Below are 27891 nucleotides of genomic sequence, written 5' to 3'. Positions count from 1 at the left end.
AGGAAAGTCATGGAGTGACTGTGAAACTTTTTGTTAAGACCTTAGATAGATCAAGGATGGTCCGTTGGCTTACTATCTAGTCAGACAAATCTCCCCTCCTTAGAGATTAATGGGTAAGTATGACTCAAAGATCCTTTCTAGCTAACAATAAGGATTCTAATTCACGTAAAGACTTTGTCACTCAGGCACCTCAGTAGGGTCCAAGGTAGAGAGAATTTGTCTTGAAGAGACTTTTTGTCTAATTCAGTGAGCCCCCAAAAGATTCATGGGATACCCATACTACTGACAAAATAGAGTTCTGCATGTAGATACATCAAAAGTGTGAACTGAAGAAAAAGAGTCAGAGACTGTACAGTAAGATTAAGCCTTTGAACCCTTTGAATTCTATTGGCAGGAAGCCAGCCAAGAGAGCTGTGTGTTTGCAAATCTGGCTACATTTCACGAGAAAGGAAGGCCAGCTCAGAAGGTAGAGCCAAGAGCTGAGGTGGTATAAGTGAGAGCCATGGACAGATATTGTCGGGCCTTGAACCTAATCAAAGAGCTTTTACTATTTACCAGCTAGACTTCAGGAATTTGATGGGCCAGTAGCACCTTTATTTTGTTCATTTTCCTTCTTTTTAAAAATTATTTATTTATTTATTTTGAGAGAGAGAGAGAGCGCAGGGAAAGGGCAGGGGGTGGGGGGGAGAGAGAATCCCAGCAGGGTCCACACACAGCCTGAAGGGGGTCTATCTCAAGACCATGAAATCATGACCTGAGCTGAAATCCAGAGTTGGATGCTTAACCGACTGAGCCACCCAGGCACCCCATTTTCTTTTTTTTTGAAACAGAAATGTCTATAGAAATATTTTCATTCTTATCTCACCATTGTGCGTTAGGTGCAGGGATGGGGCTAAATAACTGGTTTCTCTGGCATCACAAGTCTTCAGATCAAGGAGAAATGAATGAAAGGAACCTCATTTATGCTTGCACTTGATTCTATGATGAGTTTCTGGACTTTGAGCTCATGCAATGAGGGGAAAAGATTTTGGGGTCCTAAAAAGGGCTGAGTATATACTGCATAATACAACATGAATCAGTGGGGTCCAGAGGGTAAACTGTGGTAGGCATTCTGTAAGAGGGCCTTCAATGATCCCAGCTTCTTTGTATTCATTCTCTTGGGTAATCCCATTTCCAGAATGTGCATTGGACTTACTTCTAACAATTGGAATATGGCAGAAATGATAGCATATCACTTTAAATATTAGTTATAAATATAGACCGTGGCTTTGATCAGAGATGCCCTTCTCTCTAGCTCTCTCAGATAGCTCTTCCTGAGGCCAGGCAGTGGCTGTGTTGTGAGGTAGCCCTGGAGAAAGGTCTACCTAGCAAGAGCCTGAAGTCCACCAATCGCCACATGAGTAAGTTTGGAAGCAAATTCCCACCTCCTCCCAATTAAGCCATTAGATCCATCCGTGGCCCCAGCCAACAGCTTGGTTACAACCTCAAGGGAGACCTTGAGCCGAAGGTACCCACCCAAGTCACTTCTGGATATCCATGCTTCTGTGAGATAATAAGTGTTTGTTGTTTCATACTGATAAATTTCCGGCTAATGTTTATGTTGGCTGATCACACTGCATAGCTAATACACAACATTAATCAAATAATAAAAATTAACATTATTAGTAATGAGACAAATCAAAACCCTGTTCTATCTGACGGGATACAACAAGAATACAGCATCATGTCTATGATGTACCTAACAAAGAAGCATATCCTGAATTTGTACATGAGGAAACATTAGGCAAACCCAATATGAAGGACATGCTAAATAATAACTGGCCAGAAATACTCAAACATGTCCCTAAATCAAGAAAGAGTAAGGAATTGCTCCAGATTGAAGGAAACTAAAGAGATATGGCATTGGAATACAATATGGGATTTTCATCTTGAAAGTTTTGTTATTTGGGGAACCTGGGTGTCTCAGTTGGTAAAGTTTCTGACACTTGATTTCTGCTCAGGCAGGTCATGATCTCATGGTTTGTGAGTTTGAGCCACATGTCTGGCTCCACTCTGGCGGTATGAAACTTGCTTGGGATTCTTTCTCCCTCATTCTCTCTGCCCCTCCCCCACTTAGACACACTCTCTCCTGCTTTCCCTCTCTCTTTTGCTCTCAAAACAAATAAACTTAAAAAAAGAGAGAAAGTTTTGTAATGTAAGATATTGAAACAACTTAGGAAGCTTGAATGGGGCCTAAAGATCACATTGCAATAATGCATTAATGTTAATTTCCTGATTTTAATAATCACATTTTGGTTATACATGGAGAATGTCTTTATTCATAGAAAATAGCTAACATTCTGTCTCCAACTTTCTGACAAAAATTCTGCTTATTGGGCACAGACACTAATGATAGTTTACTCCTACTTAGGACTGTTCTCTGTGGCCATGGATGGCTCATACGGTAAAATAATATATTTGCTTTATCATTTCTTGATAAAAAGAAACTATGGAGATTTATATGTTTCTAAATTATAATAATGGTATAATAAATTAATATTAGGGATAGGCTCCTTTTTCACTATTTCCTTCTCGGTGTTGGACTGTTTAAGTATGGCCATGTACAAAATATTCTGTTTAAAAGCCTTCAAAAACCTCCACCAAAAATTCACTCATAGCACATATCTCCAAACTTCATGTAAAACAAAATAAAGTTCATAGGGAAAAAAAAGAGTACATGTTAATTTTTAAATTAAGCCAGCAGTGTAATTCTCTTTAGATGTACCTTGTTTTGGTTATACTTATACTACTTTTTGTTTTTCTTTTAAGTCACTGAATAAGAAATACTATTCCTTAGATTTTGTTTTAAGCAGGGTCCCCTATTCTCAGGTATAAAATAAAAAATAAAAAATAAAATAACATAAAATAAAATAAAATGAATAAAACAATCATTCCAAAGTCTTAACCAGCTCATCCAAGATTGAAAGCTAAATGTAAGTCCCAAAGACATTTTAGAATCCAGCAAAGGGTATAACTGATTGCAATCAACTTTGTTTCTGAAGAGTCCGAGAGTCATAGTTACTTTCTGATATTGGAGTTAATTTTTTGTATAAAAATGAAGATCGAATAGTAAACAATACTGCACAAAATTCCTGTAATGGTTACATACTAAAACAGGGAATACAAATCTTGAGTTGGATCACCTGGTCGCTGACTACTGCTCAGGAAATGGCTGATCGTATTGCATAAATTATGATTCACAATTGGCATTTATCAAACGTGTCATAGAGACCGGGTTATGAATAACTCAATCAGCTGCCTCAAGATGGCTTGGCTTAGCTCAGGCAGAGGATGATGATACAAGTATGAATAAGGGTTTAAAGATGTTACACCTGTCAGCTCTCTAGGAAAAGTTACTTAAACTGTATACCATACCCATGCATGACCACTGGTATTACAGAAGAACATTACTGTAATTCATTGTTACTCTAGCGATCTTAAAGAATTAAGACCACATTCATAACATCCAAATCTGTCTCCAAGGAGAAAGTCTGAGTTGGGGAATATCTGGATCATTAAGTAATTTCCTTGGGTCAGAGTAAAAGCACTTTATCTGTGAATATTACTTCCGTGGCATACTGGATGGAGCACAAGTTGGTAACAAAGTGACCTTTCTCTTAAGCAATTAATATATTCACTAGAATTTTCTTCAACTTTCAGGAACCAAATATATTCTCTAGTCTGATGTCTTAAATATTAATTTTGCTCTGAAATCTCTGCTCACCTCGCTCACCACCACTCCCCTTTGCATAGTTACAGTCTTTGTAATTTTCACTTGAGTTCATTTCCATTCCATGTTTAATTGTTCATCATATTTTCTGATGCACAATCTATGATTGCTAATGACATTTGTATAATAAATTGTTTTGATGTGCCAATATTTCTTGATCTTTTGTATTACAAAATAAGCTATTTTACTGTATCTATTTTTAAATTGGTTGATTCTTCTCCAACACTGTAATAACAACGTCGCCTGTTATCGGGAAAGGACAATTATTTCCTAGAGAATATTCAAACACAGATTTGTCAAACTGACAGCAAGATTTGCTGTGACAATAGTTATTCTGTCTAACAAATCATGGTGAACTCCATTTGGTGTTGAACAAAAATAATTTTGATATCCCAAGGAAAATGACGCAGAAGCAGGAATTTGCCAGAAGGGAGGCGGTTAAAGAAAATAGAACGAAGAGTTATCACAAGTGATTTACACCAGTGACCATTTCCATGTGGTAAGAAGGGTGTGCTTGCGGAATGAGCTCCAGAGATCTAGGAACGTACATGTGACATCTGGATGGATGGTGCGGAAATTTCTCCTTAGCTTTGGGTTGGTCATGTAAAAGCAGAAACAGCAAATGCCACAAGCCCCACTGGGTCTCTTATGTTGTTTTGTTATGTGTATAGACAGGATTGTGGGGAATGGCAAAAGCAGTACGTGGTAGATACTTAATTTCTAATATTTAATTCATAAGTGTTGTTTAAACTTCTTCGTATATCTTTGAAAACAGCACATTATGTAAATGTAGTCCAATAATACCTGGGTGAACCCATAGCATTCAGTGTGGTGTCACCTTCAAAAGAAATACTCCTTTATTATTGTTTAAAAAAAAATGAAAACAGGGAGGGTGTGTTGAAATTCAGTTTAAGAATTTACTGGAATTTCTTGAATAAACAATGAGAAACTTCAGTAATGTCATACGGCAAACCATTTTTAAAAACCCATTCTTCCCTAGATCTTTCTGATACCTCAAGGCACTACAGCAAATTGTGTCCCACCCCAATACTGGAAAAGCTGGGACCACTTTGTTTTCTCACTTACCTACCCTGATTTTCCAGATTTATTTCTCTCTTCAGGTTCCAGGTGTGAACTTCTTTATATAAAGTTCAGACTCTGCAGTCCTTCCCTTTATCCAAATTGGCACAACAAAAGAACTAATTATCTATCTAATAAGACAGAATTTTCTAATAATGTAGAGGGATGTGTATGTTTGCTTTAAGGATGTTGTTTCTATAGGGGTGCCTGGGTGGCTCAATCAGCAACTTTGGCTCAGGTCATGATCTCACAGTTTGTGGGTTCGAGCCCCATGTAGGGCTCTGTGCTGCCTGCTTTCGATTTCTTTGTCTCCCTTTCTCTCTCTGCCCCTCCCTCCATCAAAAAATAAACAGTAAAAATTTTTTTAAAAAGGGATGTTGTTTCTATAATAGTCACTGAGGGTCATAAATTCTTATAAATGTGTCAAATTCACACGAAGTAAGCCCTGGGTTAAACCATTTAGGAACAAAAAAAAAAAAACAATGTCTTCTTAAAAACCTTACTTTTGCTCAAAATAGTGCCTTCGTTTTTTGTTTTTTTTTTTCTCTCCCAGTAATATTCCAATTTTCAGGGACACTTTCTAATAAAATCTACTTCTTCTCGATTGTACTTCTAAATCTCTAGCAATCAGCACGATATAAAAGCAACAGCTCAAAAATGTAGCAAAAACTGAATAACAGATTTGCAGCCCTGTGGTTGTACACTAATATTTAAAATGGGATGGTTGTAGGGCCAGCAGAAGCCTTCTGAGGAATGTCAGACAGGAAACTTAGCAATGGCTCCCCACAAGAGTTTCAAGTTGTAACCTGGGAGCGGTGGGTAGCTTTATCTTACTAATGTGCTAGATACCAGAAGTTACTTTGAAATAGAATAAGGGATTGGCAGTGGTGACTGAGGAATAAAAGTTATTTAAAATCATCATTAAAACCATAATCCTTAATTCATTGACCTCAAAAATACATTATCTTAGAACTTCTGAATTTAGCTTGATATTGAAATGTGAATTTATATTCTATAAATTAATACCATGAATTTATATACACGGTAGCTGAATTGTAAATTTATTCTAATGAGTTCACGATAATACTTGCTTCCTGGTTTGATGATGTAATTACTATGGGTTACTTATAGTCAAAACGAAACAATATCATCCTTCTGGAATCTCCATCTATAGCATGCTCCTTTCTGGACCACTCCAGACAAATATAGAACACATGCTTTGGATGATTTACTGTGAACCATGAATTACTATCTGCTATTTGGTAGGTACGGTAGGTACCTGTGTAGGGATCTGGAATTGCAATGATAATGAATTTTAGTACAAAGTGAGTTTTGTACTTAATTACAAGGAATTCTTTGAGCTCAAGTGAATGCAAGGACTGGAAAATAGGGTAAATGCTATATATCCTACATGTTTATGAATCTATTTATATATTTAGATGGAGCCAGAAAAAAAATGGGAAAAATGAAAATAATTGCATCCTTTACAGTGGAAGAATAATCTTCTGGCTTACAAATAAGATGTTTACACCAAACTGCAAAAAATAAATGTTGAAAAGGCCTCATAGCATCTGACAAAATTTTGATTTGCCTACTCACCCACAGGAGACATTTCTGGGACACTAGCAACGTAAGGTCCATCCAAGAACTTTGGCTCATTATCATTAATGTCCTGTACTTTGATGATGAATTCCGATTCAGGCTCCAGGGGCTTCCTGGTTTCTATGTCCACAGCCTGAGCACGAAGTGTGTAGAAAGGTTTCTCTTCTCTATCCAGGCTCCTTATTGCATGAATGTCCCCTGTAGTTTCATCAATGGTAAAAACAGTGCCCGCGCCGTCTCCTGAGAGGGTGTATTTAACAGTGCCCTCTCCTTTATCTAAGTCAGAATGGAGCTTTTGGGGGGAGAAAGAGAGACAGAGACAGAGACAGAAAACACCATTAAAGGGATGGCCCCGTGTTAAAAATACTTGCGGCGTAACTTTTCATCAGAAAAGTTAAAGAAAAATCTTATGGTTCTTTTTTCATTTTCATCTCCTTCTTTCTTTCCTCCCTCCCTCCTTCCTTTCCTTCCTTCCTTCCTTCCTTCCTTCCTTCCTTCCTTCCTTCCAACTCTTTGATTATAAACATTTTAAATACACAAAAAATTAGAAAAATCCATGCTAAATATTTATATATACATGTATATATCCCAGAGATTCCATCATTTACCTTTTAATCCACAGTTGACCCTTTAATTATGCAGGGGTTAGAGTGGCCGACCCCTTTAGCAGTTGAACATATGTGTATGACTTTTAATACCCACAACACTTAACTACTAATAGTCTACTGTAGACCAGAGCCTTAGCAACAACAAAAATAGGTGTATTAACACATATTTTCTCTGTTTATGTATTATATACTGTATTCTTACAATAAAGTGAGGTAGAGAAAAGAAAACATTATTAAGAAAACACAAGGAAGAGAAAATACATTTACAACATTATATTGTATTTATCTATACTATAAGTTTATGTATTCGTGAAAAAAAATACATGTGAGGTTTAACCTCCATGAAGTTCAAATCCGTGTTTTTCAAGGATCAACTGTATTTGATCATCATTGTGCCTTCTTATTTGAAAGCAGAGGAGAGTTTTGGCACACCAGATGGTTACAGTTATGTGTAGTAGAGTATCTCATTTTAACAGACTGATTTTCAATGAGTTATTCAGTATTACTCAGCTAAATGTTGGATAGGATCACTGATTATCCTTTCAGATTTGCAGACAAATAGCTTGCTCTAATTCCTTCTATATATTTGAAATCTTGTAATGTAGAAAATTTTTGAACCGCTGATAATTTCTTCAACACATGTACAATTCACTCTATTATAGTATGTAACAAGATACACATAAATAACAGGGGAGGACTAAAAAAGACGATACATTTTCATTGCAACACTTTAAGTCAATGTTTTTCAAACTGGAGTCCAAGAGTTGATAGAAGAGGAACATAGACTTGGAGATCTATAAATTATCCAATAATGTATACATACAATGTAAGTATTACATCATTTATACTTCTCTAAGAATATGCATACTCATATATATATTTATAAGTAATATACTCACTATTTAAGTTATACAGCATGTATATTCTTATAACTATCATTTTTTTATTCAGATGGTGATCTAAAATGTTTTAGCCTATGCCTAATCATTTGTATAAGGCCATCTGATTTCAGAGTCCACATTTTTAGATTTAAGAGCTCATTCCAGGAGCACCTGGGAGGCTTGGTGGGTTGAGCATCTGACTCTTGATTTCAGCCCAGGTCATGATCCCAGGGTTTTGGGATCAAGCCTATCATCGGGCTCAGTGTTGAGCATGGAGCCTGCTTTAGAGTCTCTCTTCCTCTGCCCTGCTCCCCACTTGTGCTGTCTCTCTCTCTTTCTCTAAAATAAAATAAAATTTAAAAAAATAAATAAAAGCTCATTTCAGTCAATGGATCAACCAAAGGAAAACATTCTTTTAGTGTTCACAGTCATTTGGACTGTGCCTCAAAATTTGCCTACAAGCCCACCATTCTTGCATAATTTGGGGAAGAATGAGTTCTGGTTTTTTTAATGTTTCAAACCCCACAAAAAAAGGTTTGAAATACCTTAAATCATATAAATATCTTTTTGCAAATAAGCTCTGTGTATTAGTATTAGTAAAATCAAAACATACACAAAATAAAGATAACAGTGGCTATATCTTTGCTCTTAAACTCAACATTCTGGTTTTAAGTTCAATAAAATAGCATCATCTTTCCAATTTAATGTTATTAAAATTAATGTATTCATTCTGTGAATTTGTATTTATTTCAAATTTTTCTCTGAAAATATACTTGTATAATAACATATGCAAAGGATTGATACATGGACAAGTGTTACAATTGAAGTAATGGAAAATAGAAAGAGAGCACATGATTTTAGTTTTTTCAAGTTCCTGTATATTTTACTCAAGTCTAAGGAAAATTGTGATAAATGACAGGAGGAAGATTTTTTTCCTCCTAATTTTTTACAAACTCTTATGAAGCAGAGGAAATTTCAAGTGTAAAATCAAGCTGTAGATAAATGTACTTTGAACTTGGGAATTTCAAATTACATATTTCACCCATACTATGAAAGATATTCAACACAGTGGGTATTGCTTTCTCTTTTAAATGTATCTAAAGATATGAGCCGGGCAAAAGCTCAATGCAAAAGCAAAGACTCTATAAACTGCATCCATTTTGCCAATGGCTCCAAAGAATATGTGGTAATATTGTGGGAAGCGAGTGAAAATTCCAAGAAGGTTTTTACAATGGGATCCAAGAAGAGTTACAAAAAAAAAATTCACATTTAGCTAAAATCAGAACTGTTTTCTTTTCTAACAGACACAAGAATAGAAAAGCAAATGTGTTTGCGGCTCTATCCAAGATCGAAATTAAATTCAGTTGCTGTTCTTCCTCACTCTTCTACTTTTCCCTTCTAATTTAAAGCTGAATTTTGTAGGGGTTAAAACTTCAGAAGAAATATGTGAATATACATTAAAACTTTGAACTGGGAATGAAGTTGATTAATGTAAAACTCTTGAGAGGATCAGAATTTTTATGGCAGTTCATTACATGACAATACCTCATAGGGGACCACCTGAGATATCTTGCACTGACAGGCAATATATTTTTTAACTTTTTTTGTCTTTATTTTTTTAAGTTTATTTATTTATTTAGAGAGAGAGAGACAGAGAGTGCAAGTGAGGGAGGGGCAGAGAGACAGGTTGAGACAGAGAATCCCAAGCAGGCTCTGTACCGTCAGCAAGGAGCCCGACACTGGGTTCGAACTCAGGAACCAGGAGATCATGACCTGAGCCAAAACCAAGAGTGGGACACTTACCCAACTGAGCCATAAAGACGACCCCTGATGGGCAATATTTAAAATTAGTTATTCAGTGGTGATTGAACTGGCATGAGTAACTAGCTTAAAGTATAGGTGTCTTTCCAGCATCATTTCTAATATTAAATAAGTGACTGCCTGATGTGGGTATTGTAGATAGATAGCTTCTTTTATCATTTCTGTACACTTTGTTATATTCAGTGTATATAAATTGCTATAAATAAAAATACATATACCTGAAAAAGTATACATATAGATATATATCTATATGTACTTTTATATTTATTATTCTGACTATATACACATATAACATGATATAAAAAAAATCAACACTTTCTTTTTTTTTTTAACACTTTCAATAACAAAATACCATGACTATTTTTCAGTATCACTTGAAATTCTTCAAAAAATTTTTTTAAGTAAACTCTATCTCCAATGTGGGGCTCAAACTCAGGACCCCAAGACTGAGAGTCACATACTGTACCAACTGAGCCAGGCTGGTACCCCCCTACAGAATAATTTTTGACGTGCACATTATTCATTCAAGGAAGTTGAATGATTTAATGAGCATTGCCTATTTTTTTCATAAATAGTAAGATGAATGTACATGTGTGTGTGTTCTTCTGTTTAGCTCCTTTAGAGGTAATTATGAAGACCAAAAACATAATTTTTATGAATCAAAAATGTGAAACTTCAGTGATTCCAGATGTTGATCTCTGTAGATGGAATTTGTTTCTTTTTTTTTTTTTTTTTTTAATTTTTATTTAGTTTTGAAGGAGAGAGAGACAGAGTGTGAGTGGCGGAGGGGCGGAAAGAGAGGGAGACACAGAATCTGAAGCAGGCTCCAGGCTCTGAGCTGTCAGCACAGAGCCCGAAGCGGAGCTCAAACTCGAACTCACAGACCCGGAGATCATGACCTGAGCCGAAGTCAGACGCTCAACCGACTGAGCCACCCAGGCGCCCCTGGAATTTGTTTCTTAAATCTTTCAGGAATGAAATTCAGGCTTAGCTTATACTGTGAAGCTACTTTTTAGTGTCATTTGCATAAAGAAGGAGGGAGGGTTTCAGAAGAAGGATTTTCGTGACTTGCCTCATCTTTGGGCTGTGTTAATTAACTATGACAAAGCACATGATGTCGTTTTACACGGGGCTTTAAGCCACACACATACAGAAAGCTAATGATTCCACAAGGATGAAATTATTTTCATTTACAGCAATTTAAAAATGGCAGCAAGAAAGGTTTCTTATTCCAATTATGTTTTTAAATGTTTATTTATTTATTTCGAGAGACAGCACCGACAGGGGGTTAAAGGAGAGAGAGATTCCCAAGCAGGATCTGCGCTGTCAGTACAGATCCTGACATGGGGCTCGATCTCTCAAACCGTGAGATCCTGACCTGAGCTGAAAGCAAGAGTCAGACACTTAACTGACTGAGCTACCCAGGCGCCCCTCCAATTATTTTTTTCAAAAGCTGTTTCTGAGTAGGTGCTGACTGTATTTACTGACTAAAGCAGCCAATTTCAAAAATATTATTTTTTAGTATTGACATTTAAAATTTCTCCCGGAAACAGAGTTCTATAAACACTAGATGTAGAAATCCGCCCTGTCCGAGCAGTTGTTTTGTGGAAGTGGTGGTGGTGTTTTCTGACGTTTTCCAAGTCATCTCAGATGGAACATGAAAATATGATGCTGAGAAAGGCTTTAACGAGCTTCGGAGCATAAGCAAATCTGGATTCCAGTGTCTAAAAGTTTGAGAAAGCTAATTTAAAGTTAAATGTTTACTAGCATCTCTTTGATTATATTTTAGGAACTGCTGCACAAAATAAGGGATTTAGTCTTATTTTTCTCTGGGTTGAAAATACACATAAAATAGAAAATGTTTTTTATATTACTGTGTCCAGCAGTGATTTTCTTTTCATTTGCTATTTGCCAGGATAGGGGGTGGTTACTAGGCCTGGGGAGCATAGGAGTTATGTTGGAAGGAGAAACTTTTGATTTTGATTTTTGAAAAAAAAAAACCAAAACTTTTGATTTCGTTTCTGCCTGAGAACCAAAATTTGTGTTCAGCGAATACTGGATTTGGTGTATGTTCTTGCAAATTATTAACCATGTGCCCATAAGGTACTATGGTACCTCACATACTGTTTTAAAACCTGCCCTCCACATCATTCTCATCAAGATTATGCATTAATACTTTTGTTCCTATATTGTAGATTACTGACGGTCTCAGGAGAGGGATGAAAATGTGTGGGCACTCTACCATCTTCCTTTACCAAAACTGTTTTAAAAAGAACTTCAAACCAACAGAAAAATTAAAAGAATGATACAAGGAAGGCCTATATTATCACTATCTAGATTAAATAATTATTAACATTTCCTGTATCTTATATATATATATATATATATATATATATATATATATATGTGTGTATATACACACACACACATATATATATATATATATATATATATATATATATATATATACTTTTTAAAATTGTGAACATCAAAACAATTACCTACATGATACTGAAACACCAACTTCATGAAAATAAGGCCCTTTCCTATGTAATCATAATGTCAAAATCTCATTTAAGAAAATTACTTAAAATACCTATCACCACCTTATAACCAGCCCATATTCCATTTTCCCCACTTGTCTCTTCAAATATCTTTCTTGGCTCTTTCTTTATATTTTGAGCATAGATCAAAGCAACTTTCAAACACTGCATTTGGATTTTGTGTCTTTAATTTCTGTTAACTTTAGAAGGATCATGCATTTAAAAATTTTTTAATGTTTATTTTCGAGAGACAGAACGGGGAAGAACAGAAAGACAGGGAGACACAGAATCTGAAGGAAGATTCAGGCTCTGAGCTGTCAGCACAGAGCCCCACGCGGGGCTCAAACCCACAAACCGCGAGTTCGTGACATGAGTCGAAGTCGGACGCTTAATAGACTGAGCCACCCAGGTGCCCTGGATCATGCATCTTAATATGTACTTATCATCATCTTTTTTCAGGGAACCAGACTCCATTCTGAATTTGTCTGCTGGAAAACGAAACTTCCTGACATGTCTTTAAGTGTTTACTATTCTGTCTTAGAATAGTTCTTTAGTCTCAAAATATATATGAGCAAATATAGCAGCATAAAAGTATGCCCTACTTAATGTAGAGATCCTTGAGTTATGGCATCTCCTTCCAGTCATCTCCATAAACACACTCAATGTGAGGGAAACGCTCCTTGTACAGGATATGCCTCAGTAAATTTTGGTGTAGTAATGGCATATAAGTTGTGGTACTCCTTTTCAGTTTTCAAATGATCACAAAACCTGTGGAATGCTTTAATATTATGGTTCAACAGTTGGTGCATGTGATCTGAAATAATATTATAACTGTCTTATTTACATACAGGATCCCTCGGATAAACCAGTCAAAACTAGAAGGAGAAAATTTTATGCAAGTTTCTTTGGTTGAAATAATTTCATTTTGCACCAAGAAACCAAAAAAACCTACTTTTTTGATATGCTTCTTGGTATACTTATAAAATATTCGTATGCCATTTTTTATAGTTGCTCACTTTCCAATTCATGCTTATTCTGTTCTCAGAACCATCACAGCGGCCATTGCATTGGCTACAAAGCCATTGGATTATGTTTAAGCCATTGCTTATTGACAAAAGAAGACTAGACCCAAAGATGATCTGTAGTTCTGCCTGAATAAGTTATAATGCAAAATTTCTGACGCCACTTAAGGTTCAAGAATATTTGACATTCTATGCCATCCTACTCCCTGATGGGACTCATTTGTTCTTCCTCAAATGATTGCTGCCATTTGAGCAAGAGGAATACCACTTTACAAGGTTGGAAATTCCCTTTAACAGCCCAAAGTGAGTTGAGGACTCCCCTGCCTGGGTTACAGACCCAAAGCTATTTATCATCTGGAAATATTTCACCTTCTATGTAAGGAAGTAGAAATGCATTTCAAAAAGGCCCGCACCTCCCCAGAGGTATGCCAAGGCAGGGCAAAGAAGAACAAAGACTGTTTGCAATTCTTGGGAGTAACAAAATCTGATGTGCTAGGATATATTTTATATCCTGTTAAAGAAAACAAATATGCTATTCACCCGATGCTTTCTTTCATTTTCTTTTTCTCCTTGAATATTGCACGTGTGGTTACATATGAGGGGTATCCTAACTCGTCTTCTAGATTGTCATATTTTACAACTTCAGCTCACCCAGATTACATTATATCATTTGAGAGTGTCACAACATATTAATAAGTAGTTCTGGAGAAGTTTGAGAGGTCATTGGCGTGGTGCCTGGATTTGGGGGAAAAAATATGGGAGAAGGTTAAAATAATTTCTTACCTACATTTCCAAAGCTGTAAAGCACTTTTCACAAAGCCAGGTTTTAGGTAACAAAACATTCCCTGACAATAAACTGTTCTTATCAAATGTTCAGTAATGGAATCTCTATTTGAAATGAAAGTGAATTTCTGTATGATTTCAAATGTGATTATTTTTCAGAGGATGATTTATTCTAGATAAAAGTGAGCTTTAAATAATAATTACACATTATTGTAGTTAGATATCATTCACTAATTTATTGCTACTCATTACTATTTTTCCATATTATTACTTATAATAAAAGTAATTAGCCCTTACTGAATACTGGACACCGTGTTACACATCTTATAAGCTTTATTTAGTTCTCAAACTAATCAGTGATGTGCTAGCATGACAAATATGATAAGTGAACTCTTTCTAATGAAATTCTAATATTTCAAAATGTAAAATTTAATTTTCAAAAGCTCTATGTTTTATCCCAACTTCTTTGTATATGCATTTAAGAACTGTAATAAATCAGACAGACTCAAATATTAACTCTGATTTAAAATATGGAATGGTCTAAAATCCATGATCACAAGCCTCAAACATTTGGGGTTAAAAATCCCAAACCCATTACTTCTTAGCTGGATGTTATTGTAGAAGTTACTAAGTTTCTTTGGATGTCAGAATCATCATATATAAAATGTGGATTCTAATACTTACATCATAAAATTTGGAAAATACCCTAGAGAATTTAACTTCCGAATGTCTATTTCCCTTCATTTATCTGCATTTACATCCAAATGAGCCCAGTATAGCGATATTTGTTTCCATTTACATTAATTTATATTCATAGATACAAGAAAACTAATTGGATACAAAATAATGATAGAAAACACTATCAAGCTTCTACTTTTTCCAGGCAATTTTCTAAAGGTTTTATGTGTCTGAAGCCACTTTAATAGTTAGAATAACCCTATAAGGACAACCCTACTATTAACAGTCTCACTTTGCAGATGCATAAATTGAGGCACAGAGAAGCTGAGTTGGCCCAAGACACACAAATGGAAAGACACAAAGCTAAGATTCAAATCAAGTAGTCTAACTCTGTGTATCTCTGAGTCTAGCTCTTCAACTAAATCAGTTCTCTTTTAATTTGATGCATGTAAAGTCATTTTTTTTCTTAACTCTCAAAAATGGGTCTCTCTTAAGAGGAAAAGACAAACAAACACTGAATTTTTGGCCAGGGGATTAGATTAGCCACAAGCTACCCAAGTATCGGTTTTGTAATATACATCAGTTCGTTTGAGCAAAACCAGGCTGCATTATAATGGACACATTAATGAGAATAGTTGTATTCAAGAATGCTTTGGATTGCCCATTAGTTATTGCACTAGCCACTGGAATAGAGAACATAAGTTACAACTTGTTATCAAGGTGACAGGAGTCCAGTGGGGAACAATATGGGTCATAGCAAAAAAGATACTCACTCAAAACACTGTGTCTTTTTACAATTTCTTGTCTCCCAAATCACATTTTTCTATAGAAGTTTTCATATGCATTTACTATATAATTAAAAAGCATGTTATATTTGTGTTTTTATTTAAAATACAAAGTGATATCACATTTATAGTTAGAAATCACCTCAATAATATAGTGCCAATCATGTATTTGGAACAATTAATAGTCAACTAGAAAAGAGTGAACAGCATTTATGTTAAAGAAAATATAATTTACTACTATATCAATAAAATATTCCAATGAAAATTTTTCTAAGGTTCTGCACATTGTGTATATCATAATTTTCTTTGAAGCATATAGAAATCCATAATATTAAAAACTTAACTGAATCACTACATTTCATTAGAGAAAAAGTCATTAGCACATGTACTTTCTCACAATGAACTAATAACCAAATAAACAGGCATATGTATGTGTGTGGGAATATTTAGATATGTGTATATATATATATGTCAGAGATAAAAGAGAAAGACAGAATATTTGTATGTGTTTTCATGTGCTCACACATGCACATTTTTGCAAAATAAATAAAAGGCTAAATAGATACACATTCTATAAAACAACACTGTTAAGAACACAATCTGAAAATCACATTATCTGCTTATTTCAAAGGTGGTTTGAAGGTGACCTATTTTCTGTAGCATGCATTACTGTGGGGATTGCTTTATGTGTTAAAGGACAAAGCCACCTCACTGAAGTCTTTTATTTCCTTTCCTCACTTTACAATAACTACTTTAAATGGATTTTGAAAGTATAATATCACAAAAGCAGAAAAAAATAAATCCAAGTACTTAACCAGGTTGCTTTCTTTGTATTGTGAGTCAAGCAGTTTCATGTCAAATTTACTGTTAAGAATTCATATCTCTCAGTCTTATATCCTATAACAGTGTCATAAATATTATCTTATTTGCATGATAAAGTATACATTAAATATTCATTTTTTTGCCTAATAATATGAAAATGAGTACTCTTAATGCTAAATTGCAATGTGTTAATGAGAGATAGAAACAGTAACTCTTCTGTGTAAGAAACGCAGTAAAATGCATCTTATTTCTAAATACAGGTTAATCAGAGATGTTTCTCTAAAATCTCTCATTATAAGCATATTAAGGAAGGAATCATTCTCAGGGTTCACTTGTTTCCCACTAGGGATAACAAGATTCCCAAGAAACTTCCAAAGAGATAGTAATTTCACTGACTTTGACTTTAAAAGGAAAATAAAGTAATGAATAAAAAAGAAAGATATAAAGAAAAAAAATGCAAACAGCTCTCACAGATGCAGGAACCTCAATTTTGACTGCTTTCTGCAAATATATATTATTGGATGTGTAGTGAAATAAATCGATTTCAAGCTATTTCATTTTTAAAGGTCAAAGTTTTTTTTTTAAGGAATTCAGAATTATAAAAGCAGATGCTTAATTTGAGATTGACTGAGACCTAAAATGATGAATAAATCTCTCAAAGTTTAATTGCTTTTCAGAAGATATTGAATTGCTTTGTTATTAAATTTTCCTAATAATGCATGCAATCCATAGAATTGTGTGTGTATATGTGTGTGTACCTCATTTTCCTAAAACGGACATGAATGTTACAGATTTATACTTGCATTATTCCCAAAATCTAAAAAAAAAAAACAAAAGGTTTGTTTACTTATCACCTTTCCCTGCGTTTAATAATTTTCTACTCTCTCCATATACCATTGGTTGCTGATTAAGAGAAGCTATATACAAAATTTCTAAGACTAATCTGGGTCCAATTATACTTCATTGTATTATTTTAGATAATAAAACTTGTATTTATTAAATATAGTCTTGAATCCAAATCAAGCCTTAATTATCAATTGTGGTTGAACTCCAAAATATGGTGGGGTGGTCAGTATTCTGCCATATTGCATATATCCCAAGATTTAATGTACATTCCCTGCATATTCCCCAGGACTGTGAAGACTATGGATTTAATTCTTATAGTTATGTTATGCTGGGTGGGCCAGACCTAATCACATGTGACCTTTAAAAGCTTAAGAATTCTTTTCCAGGTGTAAAAAGAGGAAATTAGAAACCCATGCTCCAACTTGCTTGGATACAAAGGGGCAATCTTTAGGAGCTGAGGGCGGTCCCACATCCCCACTAGCAGTATAAAGGGGACCTGAGGCCTAAAATAGCAAAGAAAAATTCTGCCAACAGTCTGAATGAGCTTGAAAGCTGATTTTCTCACCCTCAAGAGAGAAAAATAGCCCTGCTGACACCTTGGTTTCAATCTTGTGAGGCCTTGAACAAAGAAATCCTTTATTCTGTGCTGAATTTCTGCCTGCAGAACTGTGAGCCTTAAGCTGCTCAATTTGTGGGAATTTGTTATTCAGCAATGGAAAACTAATACTTGTAGGTACTTACAGAAATCTAATATTATTAATACTTCATTTAAAAAACATAATCATTACTTGATTAAAGAGACAATTTTGATTTCTTGGTTATGTGCCTTTACTCACACCAACTCTTTTAGGATTCCTGAACCCAATTCCTATGTGTGGAGTAGTGTTCCCCACACACAAGTCCAAGCAATTCTCAAATAGCAACAGGCTGTCCAAGAATTCAACTCAATTCTGACACTATCTACCTAGAAACAGCATCAGATTCCACAGGTTAAGGGCGCAGTCCTATACTAACACTTCCCCCCCCCCCCGCCCCTGTCACATCAGACTCCAGTTGCCATGTTGAGGCTATGACACCTGTGCTTCTGACTGATCAGCTACAGACTAGAGGTTCCAACAGTCCACTCTTTAGGTTGTTTTAATTTTTGAGTGGCTCACAGATATCAGGGAAATATTTACATTTACTAGTCTATTAAGTGATATGATAAAGGATATGAATCAATGGCCAGATAAAGAGATACATAGAGGAGCACAGAGATTTCATGCTTTCTTTGGGGTGCCATTCTCCCCAGTCTCCATATGTTCACCCACCTAGAATCTCTCTAGACTCAGTCTTTTTGTTTTTTTTATGGAGCTATCATTGATTTTATAGTCAGGATTGACTAAGTCATAGGCCATTGACTGATTCAGTGTCCAGCCCCTCTCCTCTTCCTTGAGGGCAGGGGGTAGGATTGAAGGTCAACCTTTAATCAAATGGTTGGCCCCCATTGCAACCAGCCCTTTCCCCATAGTGGGGTCCAAAAGTCACCTTCATTAATAACAAGATACCCATGACAGTTTTACGGCTGCCAAGCATTTTCAGGAACTGTGAATGAAGACCATATATATCTGAGAAGTATATATTTGATCATCTGAGTGGCCAAATATATATTTCTCATAAATCATTATGTCACAGTGCCTCAATTTTCTGACATATTATTTTATTTGTTTGCTTGTTTAATTTTTCCCTGCCTGTATCCATACTCTAGTATTTCTAGCACATACATCTGCTCCCTCCTTTGTATAAGTGATCCTGTACAAATTCACCCTGTGAATCTAGTAATATTGTTATTCACTGCACTTTGTCCCTTTGACCATACCATAGGAAGAGATCGTAGGTCTGGCCAATGTTCACATATGCCTTTCCAGTCAAAGAAATAGCTGACTACTACCAAGATAGTCTCCACCTCACCCTGTACCCTGGACAACATAATGAAGGTGTCTTGAAAATAAAAGAAAATTTAGTCTGCATACAAAAGCAGAATGAGAAAAATAAGGACAGGAGAGAGGGAGTCTTTCTGATATCAAATCAATTACTGAAATTGTCTGGACTTTTCCTCATAGAATGAACTCATAAATCTCCTACTCTGAACTTGGTTTTGCCAGTCAAAAAAAAAAAATCCAGAACAAAACCATCCATGTTCTTTTTGCATGCAATAAGCATTTATTGAATACTGATTGTATTCAAGTGTCACAGATTTGGGGACAAATCCAACGTAAGTCCTCAAAGATCAACATAGGTAGAGAATCTGTTTTCTTCACCTAAAATCATTAAAAATAAAAATTTTAAAAAAGCACAGCAGATTTTACTATTGCTACTTCTTCATCCTTTATACAATTTGAAACAATGCTTTTTTTTTTTGTTTTTTGTTTTTTTGTTAAAGTGAAATACCTGTGAATCTTAACTTTGGAATCAAGGAAACCTGGCCAATTGATGTAGTTATGCTGAACTCAGGATCCAGGAAAGAGCTTTCATCAAGTAAATTGCTGTGGGAAGTCAAATGAGATGCGTTGTCTCATTCTGTACAGACACTTAAATTGTGGTAAAGGTCTCTGCTCCTGCAGCTCAAAGAGTGACAGTTCATTAAACTTAAACCAAATGCACAGATACATTCATTTTATTGTGTTCCATACCAGTGTTCTCTAAGCCAGCCATTCTAAGGATTTATGTTTAACATATAATGTCTTAAAATGAAAGCTTAGCTGCTATGCATTGTGCAGAATATAGAAGGAATGAGGCAGGGCCATGGTTCACACTCCCTTCCCAGTCCTCTTCTTCAATTCAGAATCATGGGTACACACTGGAAAACTAGTAGTAATCCACAGAATGCTTTTGAAATTCTCTGCTTGAGTCTTTATGATTCTACAATTTAACTGTTGCCTAAGCCCAATCCCCTAGCATTTTTAGAGGGGAAACACTTTGGGCTGAACATAATTTTTCTTTAATTCCAAGTTTTGATTCCTCTCACATAAACACACACACACACACACACATACACACACAAATAATGTTATATTTTAGTTTAAAACAGGCTGCATTTATATTGCCTTATAAAATGTTGAGTACTTTTGCTCCTATGATCTATCTCTGCTCACAGAAATAACAAGGTTTTCACTCATTTTATATCTTGAAGCCTTCTCTGAGAAGTTAGCATGTCATTTGTTGGTTTTGAGCACACACTTGCTGCTAATGATGCTTGGAATTTATTGGTCCTCTTCATAGGAAGGAAAATAATAAGGCATTTGAATAGTCAGCTCAGATATAGATCAGTTCACATACCAAAAAAAAAAAAAAAAAAAAAAAAAAAAGCTGTCTATCTAAGGTTTAAGTGTATCTTTTGTGTTGTAGAACTATTTGTACCATGACTCTTGAATTGGCCAGTCCAGACCATTGCATAAATCCTTGACTAAAGAGACTGACCACTCTGGTTGTTGATCATTAGGCAAGAATTAAACCCAAATATACTTGGGATCGGATATTCTAAAAACATTGTTAATGTATTTTGCATTGCTGAGAAGGAGATTTAAAAAAAAAAAGAAGAAGAAATGGTTTTCATACACAGCTCCTGTCGTGGAGTAAAATCAGGCCTTTGAAACTAGAAAGTACCTTGGAGAACATGGTTTTAATTATTTCATTCCACAAATGAGGAAATTGAGAATCAGAAAGGCTAAGTGATTTCCTCAATATCATAGAGCTAGTTAATTACAGAAAAGTCAGAATAGAAACTGGGTTATCCAACTCTGCCCAGAGTTCTTTCCATTATGTGCATTGAAAATATCTGCTGCTATTTGGGGGCCATTTGGCTCAAGAAAGCCACCTTATAATGTTTAATAAATCAAAATGGTATGTGCCTATACACTTAAAAACATTTAAGAGTAAAAAACAAAACAAAACAAACAATGATCAAAACAAACCTTAGCTTTCTGATTCTTTCAGATAAGATAAATTCCATCAACCATATTTCATCAAGATTTCATATGTAAATGTGTTACAGCACTTCAACGAGGGAAAAGTCAGTAGCATGAAAAGGCATCAGGGACTGAGAATATAGATTGATGCCAGGATTAGAAAGGACTCCATCAATTTCAAGCTCCATTAGCTTTCCCTGAACACGGGGAAAATAACATGGAGTAAAAGTAGTAGGCATAAGCTTTATGATCAGACTTGGGTATGTGTGGAGAGAACAATATAAATAAACTAAAATGGGATCATTTGATTATTACTAATTATACTAAGATTTTCCATTTGAATAATTTATATAAATGTACTAATTATTTTTATAAGTATTCTCTTTTTGACATCATTAATATTCCTTTTCTCCTTAGCACTGAGAATGAGGAGCCTGGGGCTTGGGATATCAGAATATTTCTCTGATATATTATAGCTCAAAAGTTGAGAGCCTTGGAAACGAAACTCAATTGTCCTGACCTACTCTAAATAATGCACTTCCTCTCTTATTTCATTTTTAATTTCACTGCAAACTATTTTGTACATTTTTCAACGAAGAAAAGGGAACCTTTCAGGCCTGATCATTCAGCCCTATTTAAAAGGCACCAAACTTACAGTCACGAAAAGGCAGTATTGGTGAATATTTTCTGTACTTCACATTATTTATCACACATTATATATTGTGGAACATAAAATTTTATGAAATTATAGTTACATGCTTGAAATGGATTTTAAATCTTTTCATTTTCCATGTCACGAGTGAGAGTTGTAAACCTGAAAAATTAAAGCTGCAACGTAATTTATCTTGCCTATAAATAGTCACCTATACACTACACAGTTTTGAAGTAAACAATGATAGATAAGACTAAAAGTGATGTTTCCCCATGGGAAACTATGTGATAAATTGCTAGAAATACCATGATATAACTGGAATTATGCCACTTGAATATAAAAAGAATTCTCAGCTCCCTACTATTACACACAATAAATAGTTGTATATGGTTGGTTCAATGAGTGCAATTTCCCCTTTTTATGGGGACACAAGTCTCTCTCTCTCTCTCTCTCTCTCAATAGATATCAAAATGCCAAATAACACATATACTTTTATAGTCATTTATCTTTATACTATAAATAGGTAAGCCAAAAAAAATATATAAATTCCCAAGATTATAAATAAAGTAATACACCTGATTATATATGAATATTTATAAAATCTACAATGATTTCACACATCATGATATTGTTTTCAATTGGGGATAAAATTTTTAAAAGTTATTATATTATATAAATGATTTGAGTAATGTGGATACATTTTCTTAGCAGGAAAACATTCTATGAAAAGGAAGTTTTCAAAAAGCTGTTCTTGGGGCACTGGCAGGCTCAGTCAGTGGAGTGTGCAACTCTTGATCTAGGGGTTGTGGTTTCGAGCCCAACGCTGGGTAGAGAGATTAGTTAAAAATAAAATGTTTAAAAAGAAAGAAAGAGAGAAAGAAAGAAAGAAAGAAAGAAAGAAAGAAAGAGAAGGAAGGAAGGAAGGAAGGAAGGAAGGAAGGAGAAAGAAAGAAGAAAGAAAGAAAGAAAGAAAGAAAGAAAGAAAGAAAGAAAGAAAGAGAAAGAGAGAAAGAAAGAAAGAAAGAGAAAGAGAGAGAAAGAAAGAAAGAAAGAGAAAGAGAGAGAGAAGAAAGAAAGAAAGAAAGAAAGAAAGAAAGAAAGAAAGAAAGAAAGAAAGAAAGAAAGACTGTTCTTGTTTTGAATTCTCTCAGTCAGGTAGATTGAGGTTATAATACAAGACGTCTGAGTGAAGGAGAAAATACGTTTAATATTGGAGTATAAATTGTTTTTATTCCTACTTTCTCACCACTGTCCTGTATAACTATTAATTTTCCTCTTTCCTAACCTTGTGTATTTAATTAGAATGAGTATTATCTACACACACACACACACACACACACACACACACACACACAAATGGTAATGCAATTCTAAATCCCCCCATAAATCATGTACAGTTTTTACTATGATATCAACATTAATTTTCCCTTTCATATTATATTCCAAGTTGATTTTATGTGGTACAGAGGACAAAAATCATTTCCTGCTTGAAATAAGACTTAATACTTTTGTCATTAGTAATTGTAGCATGCAATCATACACTAAAATTTAAAAAAAAAAACTTTTTCCTCCAAATTAATGGGAAATCAGCCTACTTTTTGGAATTGTCTGTGTAAGAGCTCATTGATATTAAATCTTTAAAAATATTTCCAGGGCTAGCATTTCAAGAATAATAATATCAAACAAATAGTTTCTGACATTAAAAAAAAAAACAGTAAAGACATAGGGAGAATCTATTCTTTTATATTACTGGAATGAACATTCCTGGTGAACCACATTTGGTCTGCTGAGAAGTTAATTCACCCTTTAGTACATTACCCGGCACAAAACTCTCTGCCTTTCTTTGTTCTTTCCTTTCTGATGGGAAGTCAAAAGACTTCTTCCTTTAAAATGGGACAATATTATACAAAGAAAGAAAAATATTACATCCACTGTATTTTACACACACCTAAAACATTGTTTTAAAACATCACATATAATAAATTAAATACTTAAGTAATCTTAAAAGCAGTCGTAATAGCCCTCCAGTTCTATTCACAATGCTTCTCCCATTTATAATTTTCAACAAGACACTTGCGGGGATTCCTTTATTAAAACAAGAGTAGTTATTGATTTTTTCTTTCTCTCTTTCTTTTTTAACAAAGTAACTTTTATTTACTATATTTTCTTAGCTGAGACCCACCATTTCTTATTCAAGAATCAATTAATGTAGACATATTGGTCCCTCATGAGAAAATCATTGTTCAATAATGTCTACATGCTTTTTTGTCACATACTTTTATCCTGGTCTTAAAAATGAAGCATGGATATTTAACAAGCAAACTTGAGGCAGTTTTCTCTAACATTCCCATTGCATCTGATATTATTTGATTCAAAACATGAGTCTAAGAGCAAATAAAACTTGACTTTTTTTTTTCAGTTTCAGAATACAAACCCATTGAACTATCCCTTCAGGTTCGATGATCCATCAGTCAACACTACACTGTTTCCACAAGAAATATGATTTGATCTGAAAAGAACTGCAGCAGCCTGAAACATATATTCCCAGAACGTGTCTCCATGAGTACTATAGCCATTAAACGACTTCCATAATGTCTGTGATAAATCTTGCTATTAGTGAACAATATCAGTTAAAGGCATCTCTTTGGAACTGCTAGTCTAGCCTACAGGTGCCCACCTGCTATGGAATTTTCCAGTTATAAACGTGGATGGGTCAATCTATCAAGGTTTTCTTTTTTTTCCAAAGCACTGAACTCAGCAAGAGTAAGGCTTCCTTTTCAATTTATTTTTAATTTATTTGTTATTTTTATGTAGATATAACATAGAAGATCATTTAAAAGTACAGACTTCGGAATTAAACTGCCTGAATTTGGTGCTATGACCTTAAACACCGTAGTTAACTTCTTTCGTGTAAACTAATACTGGCAGCTATGATGATTAAATAAGGTAGTAAAAAGCACAGAGTTCAGTACGGAGCGAAAACTAAGCACTATTAAGCATTAGCTCTTATTTCCTTCCGACCACTGTGCCTGCATTCTTGTCTCCATTGTTATTTGAGTCATTCTGCTAGTTTGCTGCTATTACTAAGATTTGGTCATGGTTAAATTCTTGCCTTCTGTTTCTTCTTATGCCTAGTGTTCTTCTGTTCTTTTATGCTCACATTTGATAGCCTGAGCCAACATCTATGTGCACTCCATAAATGCCACATGGAATACTGAGACTGAATCTGCCTGATAACGAAGTTATTTCTGCAGACAAAATAAATCAAAGGGTATGTGTAAGTCTCAAAGAGAACAGGAGGATTAGACACAGGCGGGCACTTTACCTGGTTAACTTAGACCAAAAAGCAAGGGCTGATTCTTGATTCTTGCTGTAGCAACCCAGAATCAGTCTGTCACCATAACTTTTTCTAAGTGTAAGGTGACATTATTGGTACGATTCAATCTCCAGTCACAATGTGCCTGTTCCTACTGGCTGGAAATATTGCAGCAACCAGGGGGGACTCTCAACTCTCTGCCATGTAGAAGCAAAGATAATCACCTTTAATCTTCAAGTGATGGCCAGAATAATACAAAACTGTTTCTCTTGTCATACGTAGAAACACAGTCAATGTGCAATTCATTTTACTATGTTCTTCAGCTTTAAAGTACATTTACATTCTACTGAATACCTACTCAGCTTAAAACAAAGCCTGCCATAGTTCTTAAAATCAACAGATGGTTTACTCAGACTTGTTTACTTACAGAGCCAGAAAAGAGAAGTAATCAAAATTTCATTGACACTCAGTTTTCTTTCTCCTGAGTATCTTACTCCGTCATTGAAAATCATCATTGATTACATGAATTTTGAGGAAAATGGGAAGTCATCTAATAATTTTGAATCTACCTCATGCAAAATACTGTGCTCACTCTAAAAAGTCTCCTATTTCATAAATTGGAAAACAAATGTCAACAGATGTTCAATAACTTGGCCAATCCTACATAGCTGGAAGATAGGAAGTAAAAATGCAGGTGTAAATGACTCCACACTTTAAATTCTCCACCTTTAATCGCCACGGCATTCAGTAAATGATTACTCCAGTAATCACTGCAGTAAATGATTAAATCATAAAAGGCAGTGAAATGTGCTATCTTTGCTGCCCCTGAAGCTACATGAACTGCTATTTTTAGCAATCTCTTTAATGACATCTTAGCCTTTTGGGATCTGATCGCAAAGTTGATAATGAGTATGGCAGTCATCGCCAGTGGTCTCTCCGATATCCATTTTTCCTTTCTTCTTATTAATAAAAACCTTGCATATTAATAGAATCTATTATCAATGGGCTGTGTCTTGAATAGCAGTATGTCTAATTAAAATGCCCACCTGCCCATAATAACTTGGAGCTGGGGTAGACGTGGGATTCCACCTTGGCTAATGAGATAAACATGGAAGAAACGTTCAGGGCTTTCAGGAAAACTTTTTTAAATGGACAGACTCATCGGTATATACTTTTGCTGTTTTTCTTTCATCTTTCCTATTTTTTTTCATCTTTCCCATGTCTTGCTGACACAAAGACTAGACATACAGAAGCTACTTTATGAGCATAGAGAAGAAAGCAGAAAGCTTAAGATGATGAATTGGAAAATCAAAAAGCAATTTTTGATGTTATCTTGGAGTTGCTGTACCAGACCCTGGATGTCCAATTCTGGACTTCTTTTTACACAAGAAAAATAAATCTCTACTTATTTAAGAGATTATAGTTGGATTTCTATCCCATGCAGCTGAATCCAATTAGGACTTAGTACATATTTTTCTTCATGCAACAGCATTTATATTTGTAAAAATTATTTACAATTTTTAGTCTGAATCACATCTATGTAAAACATATGTAAGAGATTCTTAAACTAATTTAATTACTCTGTAAATATTTAATTAATAAACATATCATGAAAAATACTTTAAACATTTTCTATTGAGCTACTTTATGTTGTAATTTTCCCTAAATAAATACCTTATGCAAAGGAAACATTATCATGAACTCTCTAATAAATACTGAAACAACTATCTTGTAAAGAATTTTAAAAAACAAGAAAACTTAAGGAGAGCTGTCTGCATTTAAAACACGGGATACCCTCTTTGTTGCAAATCAGAGAAGACTTGAAGTTTGTGTTTGAATAATGCCATTTTCATTAACTATATTTTCTAACAAAATATAAGATATATATATTTTAAGCAATAAGTAGTTCCTTATTGGATTTATTCCTATATCTGTTCCATGATATAGTTAAAATCCAATCAAATTACCAATTGTCTATCTTTTTTCTTTCTTTCATTCTTTCTTTCTTTCTTTCTTTCTTTCTTTCTTTCTTTCTTTCTTTCTTTCAAGAGACAGAGGGAAGGAGTGATAGAGGGAGAGGGAGAGAGAGAATATTAAGCAGGACCCATGCTCAGCACAGAGTCCAACTTGGGGCTTAATCCCACGACCCTGGGATCATGACCTGAGCCAAAATCAAGAGTTGGGTGCTTAAGCCACTGAGCGACCCAGGCACCTACCAACTGTCTATTTTTAAATTGTATGTTTAAACACCAGCAAAAGTAATATTTTAGAAAAGTACAAATATGGAGACTCTTTTAGTATGTAATATTATATAAAATTTGGCCATAACTTTGTACATATCTTCATTAGCCTGGCAAAACATCATGAAATAAAGTATTTCAGTAGCCTGCAGAGGATTCGGTGTGCACAGTAATACTGGAAAAATCAATATAATGAACATTTTTATAAGCTCAGATTTCCTGATTAAAGTATGATTCACTGAAAACAGTCTCAAAATGAATACAAATAGAAGTACTTGTTTATTGAGTACTCCAAGAAAAAGTTTGGAATGCATTTATAACTTGTCAATATTGGCCTAATTGGCCTTGTTTTGAACATTATAAGTTGTACTTTCAAAAATAATACAGCTGAAGAAAAATACTTAAACAAAAATAAGCTTTTGATTTAGTGTATACATGCCTAAAAAGTGAATATTTTTTCATTTTAATGATACCTGTGTGGTTACTATACATGAGT

At 34.7% G+C, this 27891-nt stretch overlaps 1 protein-coding gene across 1 annotated transcript in view; it reads right to left on the bottom strand.

The window, feature by feature from the left end:
* CDH12 (cadherin 12) overlaps window positions 1–27891 on the bottom strand; it is a 287396-nt gene that overhangs the window by 186662 nt on the left and 72843 nt on the right. The window contains exon 3 of the mRNA XM_042908231.1: window positions 6449–6743. Within this exon, the coding sequence (XP_042764165.1) occupies window positions 6449–6743 (295 nt within the window). The remainder of the gene's footprint in view (window positions 1–6448; window positions 6744–27891) is intronic.

The sequence above is a fragment of the Panthera leo genome, chromosome A1, assembly GCF_018350215.1.
Source record: "Panthera leo isolate Ple1 chromosome A1, P.leo_Ple1_pat1.1, whole genome shotgun sequence".
NCBI classification, from domain to species: Eukaryota; Metazoa; Chordata; class Mammalia; order Carnivora; family Felidae; genus Panthera; species Panthera leo.
This window is presented reverse-complemented; position numbering and strand designations above follow the sequence as displayed.